At 38.4% G+C, this 12,876-nt stretch overlaps 2 protein-coding genes across 2 annotated transcripts in view; both read right to left on the bottom strand.

The window, feature by feature from the left end:
* LOC310869848 (histone H1-like) overlaps window positions 1–12,876 on the bottom strand; it is a gene marked incomplete at both ends in the record, with an annotated part of 720,118 nt that overhangs the window by 674,250 nt on the left and 32,992 nt on the right. The gene's annotated exons all lie outside the window — the stretch shown is intronic.
* smdt1a (single-pass membrane protein with aspartate-rich tail 1a) lies at window positions 434–3,282 on the bottom strand (the record flags this gene model as incomplete). The annotated part of the gene is made up of 3 exons (XM_083780389.1): window positions 434–479; window positions 698–854; window positions 3,115–3,282. The coding sequence occupies 2 exons, from the start codon at window positions 3,280–3,282 to the stop codon at window positions 717–719; spliced, it is 306 nt and encodes a 101-aa protein (XP_083636515.1). The 3' UTR covers window positions 434–479; window positions 698–716.

Below are 12,876 nucleotides of genomic sequence, written 5' to 3'. Positions count from 1 at the left end.
TAATCTTGGGGCGACTGACATAGAAACATGAGGTTTTTCAGAAAACTTAGAAGGCATTTGTAGAATGGTCTAAATGGGTAAATGCCATGCAGTGAAGTGGGTAAATGTCAACGTGTCGTTGACATTTGGTTGTGTATACAAAGAACACGGAACAGGTGATCCTGTTCCATTGCAACCTTTGCACATGGATCAGTCGTACCGTATTCTTGAATACAAAGGTACCATGAACCTATCAACTTGATAACAGCATTTGGTGGAATTTTACAATTGTGATAATTTCCCTTTTTTATTAAGACTTGCAAACACAGAATAATACGATCACCAGACTGGTACACCCCCATTTCCTATCTGGTGAAATCAGTTTAACAGCTTTATATCCAAGGCAGATGGAGGAAAAGGCAGCAGTCAGAACTTCAGGAAGTAGTATCCTTGGTTTGTCTATACGGAAGCTCACAGATTTTTACACAAAGCAGGGTGATCTGGGGAGGAAGAAAAAGTCAAATGTATCTCCACTGCCAGAAATGGAAAGGCAAACAAGTTGTTTTACAGTCTTAAAAAAAAAAAAAAACCTTTACAAACATGCCAAACAATAGCTTTAATTGTAGCATTCTAAAAATACATATACAATACAAACTTTTGAACAGTGTTTTTCTCAGCCACACAATCCATGCCAGTCAGTCTATCATAGCCAGGTTACCAGAAAGCACACAGACTCTTCAGTCATCATCGTCGTCATCCTCGGGGACAAAGATGTCGTGCTCCTCCAGCAGGGCAGCGAAGGTCTTGCTGATCTGGGTCCCCACGTACAAGAACGGCACCACGACCATCATGAGCCGCGTGAGGCCGAAGGAGGTCTGCTCTCCAGAGTCAAAACATCCCAAGATCACAGAAACAACCTTTAGTTCATCGAAAGAAAAATCTACCATTTGGTTATGTTCTTTTAGAGAAAATGGGCTTTGGATTATAAAACTTTTGCCAAACTTTTAAATGGGTTAAATTTGGGCCGTGGCTCAGCGGTCCAGGCACCTTGGCTGGTAATCCAGTCTGGCAGTGTGCCGCGGGTTCGACTCCCGATCCCGACGGCCTTTACATCTCTCTCCCCATTTCCTGTCGGCCTACTGTCTGTCCCTATATAAAATGTTTGATTTGATCATATGTTCTGTTTAAATTATTCAGACCTTACAGGTCTTACACAGCCCATACAGGTTATTACACTGCCAGGGATACTAATTACATCTCTCAGGGTGCTGCTATTGTGCATGTTGGTTCACTAGAAATGGTATGTAATTTGAATTGGTATCATTTGATTTGTATTTATTGAATTGCTGTCATACATAGAAGGTGCCATAGGCATAGTTCCACTGGTCCCCAATATACACAAAATCATTGTGTGGATGTATTATAAAATATAACCCTAGTAGTAGTCAATAGTTTTTGGAACGCACTATCTGTCCCAGTGGTTTTCAACCCTTTTCATTTCAAGGACCATTATTTATTCAGTATTTTTGGCCACAGACCACCATTTGATGAGATTTAGCCTCGCAGACCCCAAAAAATAAGGGATATTTTGTTATTAATTGGTTGGATATGGTTTTTCCACAATTCCACGCTGTAGCCTATAGATGTTGGTACCATGCATGGGAGAGACAACAGGTAAGACTTCTGGTGGTCCCCGGACCACTGGTTGAAAACGACTGATCTATCCAATCATAATATGCCTGCCACTGAGTCAGGCTAACTATTTGTTGCGGCATTTATCTACGTCATTAACGGTCTCAAATCAGCATGTCTGACAAGCATTTAGCATTGTACACTTTCTCCTGTGCAGTCTGCAGACAGGAGGGTTGTGAAGGCAGCGTGTCACCACCAGTTACGGTTCGTGTTGTTTCTGTGTCAATATTTTGGGTCGTTTGTCAAGATTTAAGTTTTGTTTTGTTAGGAGTCTAATTGATCGATTGTTGTTTCTTTCCAGTCTTGATTGTTTTTTTATGTTCATATGGGTTCCTTCCTTCATCCCCTTGATCCCTATATGTGCAGCGAGTCAGGTGAATATTGTTTGTACTTTATTTTCGTTATGTTTATGTGCTTTATGCTTTGTTGTTCTATGAATCTGATCACTGTTTGTTGTTCTATGTATCCGTTTTGACGTTGGCTTGTTGAACGAAGTGAGAAATAAAGCCAACCATACGTGTTATTCAATCAAAGCAAACGGCATAAACAATATTAGTTTGCCTCTTCTACAAAAATAAAACTTACAAATTAGTTACAAGGCTGCATTCTGTTGCGCGTGCCAATTAAGCTGTCGCTCTTGTAGCCTATTATTATTTATTTCACCACGGAGTAACCTCGCGTCTCTGAGGACGGTCAAGACGGGCAGTGTCAGACTGTCAGTAGACCAATTACAGGCCTTGCCATGCCTAGCCCAAACATTTAGATTCTCGTAGAGGGTTTTTTCCCCGATTCTGGCGAATCTCTCTACGAGAGTCTAAAAGATAACTCCGCCCCTAACGTCGAAAGTTGAACGTTTGTGCCTCTAAATCACTCTTACCTTGTACAAATGCAAAATCTAAGCTGCTTTAAATGTTGCCCCACTTGTTTGTGAGGTGTTCGCAATCAGATTAAACATCGCACATGCTTATTTTTCAATAAAAAAGGTATTTTAATCAACTCTGTCTCGGAATCTGGCGGCCATCTTGCTTTTCTCTCCATTGTAAATGCGCAAGAGAACCCTGGCCGCTAGGGGCGCGGGCAATATTCTGTTGCGCCGTTTACCGCATTTACAATGGAGGATTCAGAAACAGAGTGGATTAAAATACCTTTTTTATTGAAAAATAAGCATGTACGGTGTTTAATCTGATTGCGAACACCTCACAAACAAGTGGGGCAACATTTAAAGCAGCTTAGATTTTGCATTTGTACAAGGTAAGAGTGATTTTGAGGCACAGACGTTCAACTTTCGAGCGAGATCAGAGATTCGTCAGAATCGAAAAAAAACCTCTACGAGAATCTAAATGTTTGGGCTAAGCCATGCCTATGCTCGGACACAAACGGAATTCACGCCCTGGGCGTACACATAGGCTACACTTGTTTACCATTCAATTTCAGCACTCTCACCTTCTTTGGCTTTGGCTGGATGGCGCCTGATTCCTTATGTACGGCCGTCCGCCACAGTGTCAGCGCCGTTCCAGAGCATCTCGAAGTGGAAAACTTTAGGTTGAGTATTCTGGGGAAATTTCGAAACGCCGACAGGCCGACCAAGCGACCGTTGCAGGCCGACGCCATCTTTCCAGGTTAATGCAGCAGTTGCCTCGGTCGGGAGGCAGCAGCAGCAATGCGGAAAACTGAGATTGGCTCTGGATAACACTGTGTGTGTGTGTGTGTGTGTGTGTGTGTGTGTGTGTGTGTGTGTGTGTGTGTGTGTGTGTGTGTGTGTGTGTGTGTGTGTGTGTGTGTGTTAGGTTGACTTTGTTTGGGACAGTCCCTCATTTCCAAGACTTTTCAGGCGTCCCACAAATTGAGACCCTGCCCCACATTGTGACTGACAGGCATCTCAATGGTCAAATTGAGATCCTGTCCCACATTGTGACTGACAGGCATCAGTGTTCAAATTGAGACCCTGTCCCACATTGTGACTGACGGGCATCAGTGTTCAAATTGAGACCCTGTCCCACATTGTGACTGGTACAATGGTAAATGGTGCATTTATAGAGCACCTTTATCCAAGGCACTTTACATATATTGTTCCCATCCAGCCACTCTACCCTTGAGCCACCACCACCCTGGCAGACATCAATGTTCAAATGCCCTAATAGTTAGTCTCCTAATACTTAACATTAACTTATGATGGCATTTTTACTGTTGAACGAAATGTAAATAATTGTGATTGCTGTTGGACCTGTAAATTACAACAAAACAAACTAAGGCACTGGTTGTGGTACTTCCTGGTTTACCAGAACGGGGTTCAACTCCCTGCGGTGGCCTGCTCAATTTGTTGTATTTAAATGGTTTATTTTTATATCGTGTTGCCATTTCATAGATTATAACCCCCAGGTTCTCTACTGTGTTTGTACTCCATACAGTTATGTTACCAAGTCTATTTATTAAGTGACAAGCCCGAAGGGTCTCTTGGTCCCTTATTGTGTATTTTTTTCTCTTCTCCTTCCGCCAAACATAGCAGGTCTGGCTGAACCGTGCTGTCAGGTTTTCGCGAAACTTGGCAATATGGTAGAGGGCCATGCCAAACGGTGAGGACGCAAAGCCCACCACCATTGGCCAAAGGGTGGCGCTATAGCACTAAAACTGAAAGTGCAAACTTTAAACGGGAAAAGCTCAGGAACCGTTTTACCATGAGCAATACAACTTTGATACATGTGTCCTTCATGCCGAACAACTTCCGTGTTCATGGTTTCGGAAGTCATGCTATAGTCCATCGTCTCGGAAGCGCATGCTATAGGGTGCCATTTTTCACGATTTCGGGGGATTTGAAAAAAAGGTGAAAATATCGGAAAAGCGACAGGCTATAGTCCATCGTCTCGGAGCGCATGCTATACGATGCCATTTTTCACGATTTCGGAGGATTTGAAAAAAAGATATTGGAAAAGCAACAGGCAACGGTGCCATTTTTCACGATTTCGGAGGATTTGAAAAAAGGTTTGGCATGCTACTAGTCCTACATACTTACTTCACCTATAAACTCCATTCACACTTTTTATTATTCAGGTTACTGTGGAGACACATGCTGGAACTTTTTACTTTGAAATGTTTTATAGTTTCTGAGTTATTTAACTTAAACGCCCAATGCATTCTCTATGGCAATAGCACAAAATTTGGCATGCTACTAGTCCTACATACTTACACCTAGCAACCCCATTCTAGCCTACTTAGGTTCATCTTACGGTGGACATGTTTGCCTGAAAAGGAATCTTTGAAATGTTTCATAGTTTTAGAAATATAGTGCTTTCAAATTTACAATGGGGCTCAATGGCAAAAATGATGAAAAACGGCGTGTTATAGTATGCCGTACGATATGGTCCAAAATGATGAAAAACGAGGTTAGAAAAAAATATCAAAAAACGATGGGCTATAACCCATCGTTTTTAAATTTTTCTTTTTTTCTTCAAATCCTCAAAAATGATGAAAAACGGCGTGCTATAGTATGCCGTACGCCACAGCGAGCACACACATTTGTGGGCTCGCCACAGCGAGCACACAATAGTTATTGCCAGCCTATATTTATTTATTCTTTATTCCACCCTTTTTTTGGCACCTAACTACTTCCGCATACTTTATACTAGAAATTTAGTTCAAACTTCAAACTGTTCAGCTCTTTGCAGTTATTTATGCTAACATTTGAATTTTTACAAAGTTTTATACTTTTTATACTTTTTAACTTCTTTTTTTAACCTTGTTTTTCATCATTTTGGACCATATCGTACGGGATACTATAGCACGCCGTTTTTCATCATTTTTGAGGATGAAAAAAAAGAAACGATGGGTATATAGCCCATCGTTTTTTTAAAAAAAATCCTCGTTTTTCATCATTTTGGACCATGGGCTATAGCCCATATCGTACGGCATACTATAGCACGCCGTTTTTCATCATTTTTGAGGATTTGAAGAAAAAAAAAAAAAAAAGAAAAAGATGGGTTATAGCCCATCGTTTTTTGAATTTTTGAATTTTTTCTAATCCTCGTTTTTCATCATATTGGACCATGGGCTATAGCCCATATCGTACGGCATACTATAGCACGCCGTTTTTCATCATTTTTGAGGATTAAAAAAAACAAAAAAACGATGGGTTATAGCCCATCGTCACTATATTTCTAAAACTATGAAACATTTCAAAGATTCCTTTTCAGGCAAACATGTCCACCGTAAGATGAACCTAAGTAGGCTAGAATGGGGTTGCTAGGTGTAAGTATGTAGGACTAGTAGCATGCCAAATTTTGTGCTATTGCCATAGAGAATGCATTGGGCGTTTAAGTTAAATAACTCATAAACTACAAAACATAAAAATAAAAAAAAGTTCCAGCATGTGTCTCCACAGTAAGCTGAATAATAAAAAGTGTGAATGGAGTTTCTAGGTGAAAGTGACTTTTGACGTGCCTATAGAGCTGCCATTGAGCCCCATGTTAAATGTCTCAAATTTGAAAGCACTATATTTCTAAAACTATGAAACATTTCAAAGATTCCTTTTCAGGCAAACATGTCCACCGTAAGATGAACCTAAGTAGGCTAGAATGGGGTTGGTAGGGGTAAGTATGTAGGACTAGTAGCATGCCAAATTTTGTGCTATTGCCATAGAGAATGCATTGGGCGTTTAAGTTAAATAACTCATAAACTACAAAACATAAAAATAAAAAAAAGTTCCAGCATGTGTCTCCACAGTAAGCTGAATAATAAAAAGTGTGAATGGAGTTTCTAGGTGAAAGTGACTTTTGACGTGCCTATAGAGCTGTCATTGAGCCCCATGTTAAATGTCTCAAATTTGAAAGCACTATATTTCTAAAACTATGAAACATTTCAAAGATTCCTTTTCAGGCAAACATGTCCACCGTAAGATGAACCTAAGTAGGCTAGAATGGGGTTGCTAGGTGTAAGTATGTAGGACTAGTAGCATGCCAAATTTTGTGCTATTGCCATAGAGAATGCATTGGGCGTTTAAGTTAAATAACTCATAAACTACAAAACATAAAAATAAAAAAAAGTTCCAGCATGTGTCTCCACAGTAAGCTGAATAATAAAAAGTGTGAATGGAGTTTCTAGGTGAAAGTGACTTTTGACGTGCCTATAGAGCTGCCATTGAGCCCCATGTTAAATGTCTCAAATTTGAAAGCACTATATTTCTAAAACTATGAAACATTTCAAAGATTCCTTTTCAGGCAAACATGTCCACTGTAAGATGAACCTAAGTAGGCTAGAATGGGGTTGCTAGGTGTAAGTATGTAGGACTAGTAGCATGCCAAAGTTTGTGCTATTGCCATAGAGAATGCATTGGGCGTTTAAGTTAAATAACTCATGAACTACAAAACATAAAAATAAAATAAAGTTCCAGCATGTGTCTCCACAGTAAGCTGAATAATAAAAAGTGTGAATGGAGTTTCTAGGTGAAAGTGACTTTTGACGTGCCTATAGAGCTGCCATTGAGCCCCATGTTAAATGTCTCAAATTTGAAAGCACTATATTTCTAAAACTATGAAACATTTCAAAGATTCCTTTTCAGGCAAACATGTCCACCGTAAGATGAACCTAAGTAGGCTAGAATGGGGTTGCTAGGTGTAAGTATGTAGGACTAGTAGCATGCCAAATTTTGTGCTATTGCCATAGAGAATGCATTGGGCGTTTAAGTTAAATAACTCATAAACTACAAAACATAAAAATAAAAAAAAGTTCCAGCATGTGTCTCCACAGTAAGCTGAATAATAAAAAGTGTGAATGGAGTTTCTAGGTGAAAGTGACTTTTGACGTGCCTATAGAGCTGCCATTGAGCCCCATGTTAAATGTCTCAAATTTGAAAGCACTATATTTCTAAAACTATGAAACATTTCAAAGATTCCTTTTCAGGCAAACATGTCCACTGTAAGATGAACCTAAGTAGGCTAGAATGGGGTTGCTAGGTGTAAGTATGTAGGACTAGTAGCATGCCAAATTTTGTGCTATTGCCATAGAGAATGCATTGGGCGTTTAAGTTAAATAACTCATAAACTACAAAACATAAAAGTAAAATAAAGTTCCAGCATGTGTCTCCACAGTAAGCTGAATAATAAAAAGTGTGAATGGAGTTTCTAGGTGAAAGTGACTTTTGACGTGCCTATAGAGCTGCCATTGAGCCCCATGTTAAATGTCTCAAATTTGAAAGCACTATATTTCTAAAACTATGAAACATTTCAAAGATTCCTTTTCAGGCAAACATGTCCACCGTAAGATGAACCTAAGTAGGCTAGAATGGGGTTGCTAGGTGTAAGTATGTAGGACTAGTAGCATGCCAAATTTTGTGCTATTGCCATAGAGAATGCATTGGGCGTTTAAGTTAAATAACTCATAAACTACAAAACATAAAAATATAAAAAAGTTCCAGCATGTGTCTCCACAGTAAGCTGAATAATAAAAAGTGTGAATGGAGTTTCTAGGTGAAAGTGACTTTTGACGTGCCTATAGAGCTGCCATTGGGCCCCATGTTAAATGTCTCAAATTTGAAAGCACTATATTTCTAAAACTATGAAACATTTCAAAGATTCCTTTTCAGGCAAACATGTCCACCGTAAGATGAACCTAAGTAGGCTAGAATGGGGTTGCTAGGTATAAGTATGTAGGACTAGTAGCGTGCCAAAGTTTGTGCTATTGCCATAGAGAATGCATTGGGCGTTTAAGTTAAATAACTCATAAACTACAAAACATAAAAATAAAAATAAGTTCCAGCATGTGTCTCCACAGTAAGCTGAATAATAAAAAGTGTGAATGGAGTTTCTAGGTGAAAGTGACTTTTGACGTGCCTATAGAGCTGTCATTGAGCCCCATGTTAAATGTCTCAAATTTGAAAGCACTATATTTCTAAAACTATGTAACATTTCAAAGATTCCTTTTCAGGCAAACATGTCCACCGTAAGATGAACCTAAGTAGGCTAGAATGGGGTTGGTAGGGGTAAGTATGTAGGACTAGTAGCATGCCAAATTTTGTGCTATTGCCATAGAGAATGCATTGGGCGTTTAAGTTAAATAACTCATAAACTACAAAACATAAAAATAAAATAAAGTTCCAGCATGTGTCTCCACAGTAAGCTGAATAATAAAAAGTGTGAATGGAGTTTCTAGGTGAAAGTGACTTTTGACGTGCCTATAGAGCTGCCATTGAGCCCCATGTTAAATGTCTCAAATTTGAAAGCACTATATTTCTAAAACTATGAAACATTTCAAAGATTCCTTTTCAGGCAAACATGTCCACCGTAAGATGAACCTAAGTAGGCTAGAATGGGGTTGCTAGGTGTAAGTATGTAGGACTAGTAGCATGCCAAATTTTGTGCTATTGCCATAGAGAATGCATTGGGCGTTTAAGTTAAATAACTCATAAACTACAAAACATAAAAATATAAAAAAGTTCCAGCATGTGTCTCCACAGTAAGCTGAATAATAAAAAGTGTGAATGGAGTTTCTAGGTGAAAGTGACTTTTGACGTGCCTATAGAGCTGCCATTGGGCCCCATGTTAAATGTCTCAAATTTGAAAGCACTATATTTCTAAAACTATGAAACATTTCAAAGATTCCTTTTCAGGCAAACATGTCCACCGTAAGATGAACCTAAGTAGGCTAGAATGGGGTTGCTAGGTATAAGTATGTAGGACTAGTAGCATGCCAAAGTTTGTGCTATTGCCATAGAGAATGCATTGGGCGTTTAAGTTAAATAACTCATAAACTACAAAACATAAAAATAAAAATAAGTTCCAGCATGTGTCTCCACAGTAAGCTGAATAATAAAAAGTGTGAATGGAGTTTCTAGGTGAAAGTGACTTTTGACGTGCCTATAGAGCTGTCATTGAGCCCCATGTTAAATGTCTCAAATTTGAAAGCACTATATTTCTAAAACTATGTAACATTTCAAAGATTCCTTTTCAGGCAAACATGTCCACCGTAAGATGAACCTAAGTAGGCTAGAATGGGGTTGGTAGGGGTAAGTATGTAGGACTAGTAGCATGCCAAATTTTGTGCTATTGCCATAGAGAATGCATTGGGCGTTTAAGTTAAATAACTCATAAACTACAAAACATAAAAATAAAATAAAGTTCCAGCATGTGTCTCCACAGTAAGCTGAATAATAAAAAGTGTGAATGGAGTTTCTAGGTGAAAGTGACTTTTGACGTGCCTATAGAGCTGCCATTGAGCCCCATGTTAAATGTCTCAAATTTGAAAGCACTATATTTCTAAAACTATGAAACATTTCAAAGATTCCTTTTCAGGCAAACATGTCCACCGTAAGATGAACCTAAGTAGGCTAGAATGGGGTTGCTAGGTGTAAGTATGTAGGACTAGTAGCATGCCAAATTTTGTGCTATTGCCATAGAGAATGCATTGGGCGTTTAAGTTAAATAACTCATAAACTACAAAACATAAAAATATAAAAAAGTTCCAGCATGTGTCTCCACAGTAAGCTGAATAATAAAAAGTGTGAATGGAGTTTCTAGGTGAAAGTGACTTTTGACGTGCCTATAGAGCTGCCATTGGGCCCCATGTTAAATGTCTCAAATTTGAAAGCACTATATTTCTAAAACTATGAAACATTTCAAAGATTCCTTTTCAGGCAAACATGTCCACCGTAAGATGAACCTAAGTAGGCTAGAATGGGGTTGCTAGGTATAAGTATGTAGGACTAGTAGCATGCCAAAGTTTGTGCTATTGCCATAGAGAATGCATTGGGCGTTTAAGTTAAATAACTCATAAACTACAAAACATAAAAATAAAAATAAGTTCCAGCATGTGTCTCCACAGTAAGCTGAATAATAAAAAGTGTGAATGGAGTTTCTAGGTGAAAGTGACTTTTGACGTGCCTATAGAGCTGTCATTGAGCCCCATGTTAAATGTCTCAAATTTGAAAGCACTATATTTCTAAAACTATGTAACATTTCAAAGATTCCTTTTCAGGCAAACATGTCCACCGTAAGATGAACCTAAGTAGGCTAGAATGGGGTTGGTAGGGGTAAGTATGTAGGACTAGTAGCATGCCAAATTTTGTGCTATTGCCATAGAGAATGCATTGGGCGTTTAAGTTAAATAACTCATAAACTACAAAACATAAAAATAAAATAAAGTTCCAGCATGTGTCTCCACAGTAAGCTGAATAATAAAAAGTGTGAATGGAGTTTCTAGGTGAAAGTGACTTTTGACGTGCCTATAGAGCTGTCATTGAGCCCCATGTTAAATGTCTCAAATTTGAAAGCACTATATTTCTAAAACTATGAAACATTTCAAAGATTCCTTTTCAGGCAAACATGTCCACTGTAAGATGAACCTAAGTAGGCTAGAATGGGGTTGCTAGGTGTAAGTATGTAGGACTAGTAGCATGCCAAATTTTGTGCTATTGCCATAGAGAATGCATTGGGCGTTTAAGTTAAATAACTCATAAACTACAAAACATAAAAATAAAATAAAGTTCCAGCATGTGTCTCCACAGTAAGCTGAATAATAAAAAGTGTGAATGGAGTTTCTAGGTGAAAGTGACTTTTGACGTGCCTATAGAGCTGCCATTGAGCCCCATGTTAAATGTCTCAAATTTGAAAGCACTATATTTCTAAAACTATGAAACATTTCTAAGATTCCTTTTCAGGCAAACATGTCCACCGTAGGATGAACCTAAGTAGGCTAGAATGGGGTTGCTAGGTGTAAGTATGTAGGACTAGTAGCATGCCAAATTTTGTGCTATTGCAATAGAGAATGCATTGGGCGTTTAAGTTAAATAACTCATAAACTACAAAACATAAAAATAAAATAAAGTTCCAGCATGTGTCTCCACAGTAAGCTGAATAATAAAAAGTGTGAATGGAGTTTCTAGGTGAAAGTGACTTTTTGTGCCTATAGAGCTGCCATTGAGCCCCATGTTAAATGTCTCAAATTTGAAAGCACTATATTTCTAAAACTATGAAACATTTCAAAGATTCCTTTTCAGGCAAACATGTCCACCGTAAGATGAACCTAAGTAGGCTAGAATGGGGTTGCTAGGTGTAAGTATGTAGGACTAGTAGCATGCCAAAGTTTGTGCTATTGCCATAGAGAATGCATTGGGCGTTTAAGTTAAATAACTCATAAAGTACAAAACATAAAAATAAAAAAAAGTTCCAGCATGTGTCTCCACAGTAAGCTGAATAATAAAAAGTGTGAATGGAGTTTCTAGGTGAAAGTGACTTTTGACGTGCCTATAGAGCTGCCATTGAGCCCCATGTTAAATGTCTCAAATTTGAAAGCACTATATTTCTAAAACTATGAAACATTTCAAAGATTCCTTTTCAGGCAAACATGTCCACCGTAAGATGAACCTAAGTAGGCTAGAATGGGGTTGCTAGGTGTAAGTATGTAGGACTAGTAGCATGCCAAAGTTTGTGCTATTGCCATAGAGAATGCATTGGGCGTTTAAGTTAAATAACTCATAAAGTACAAAACATAAAAATAAAAAAAAGTTCCAGCATGTGTCTCCACAGTAAGCTGAATAATAAAAAGTGTGAATGGAGTTTCTAGGTGAAAGTGACTTTTGACGTGCCTATAGAGCTGCCATTGAGCCCCATGTTAAATGTCTCAAATTTGAAAGCACTATATTTCTAAAACTATGAAACATTTCAAAGATTCCTTTTCAGGCAAACATGTCCACCGTAAGATGAACCTAAGTAGGCTAGAATGGGGTTGCTAGGTGTAAGTATGTAGGACTAGTAGCATGCCAAAGTTTGTGCTATTGCCATAGATAGAGAATGCATTGTGTTGCGGAGGATGAGAGGAATGCTCTCATCCTCCGCAACACCCATTCTCATACACCACTATATACGCGAGGATATGGGCTATAGCCCATATCGTACGGCATACTATACTGTAGCACGCCGTTTTTCATCATTTTTGAGGATTTGGAAAAAGTTAAAAAATGAAAAAAACGATGGGTTATAGCCCATTGTTTTTTGTTTTTTTTGAAAAAAATTATATCCTCGTTTTTCATCATTTTGGACCATGGGCTATAGCCCATATCGTACGGCATACTATAGCACGCCGTTTTTCATCATTTTGAGGATTTGAAAAAAATTAAAAAATGGAAAAAAACGATGGGTTATAGCCCATCGTTTTCTGAATTTTGATTTTTTTTTTAATCCTCGTTTTTCATCATTTTGGACCATGGGCTATAGCCCATAT

The sequence above is a fragment of the Protomyctophum parallelum genome, assembly GCF_964188405.1.
Source record: "Protomyctophum parallelum genome assembly, chromosome: 13".
In the NCBI taxonomy this organism is placed as follows: domain Eukaryota; kingdom Metazoa; phylum Chordata; class Actinopteri; order Myctophiformes; family Myctophidae; genus Protomyctophum; species Protomyctophum parallelum.
Note: the sequence above shows the minus strand (reverse complement) of the source record. Positions and strands in the feature narration are given on the sequence as shown.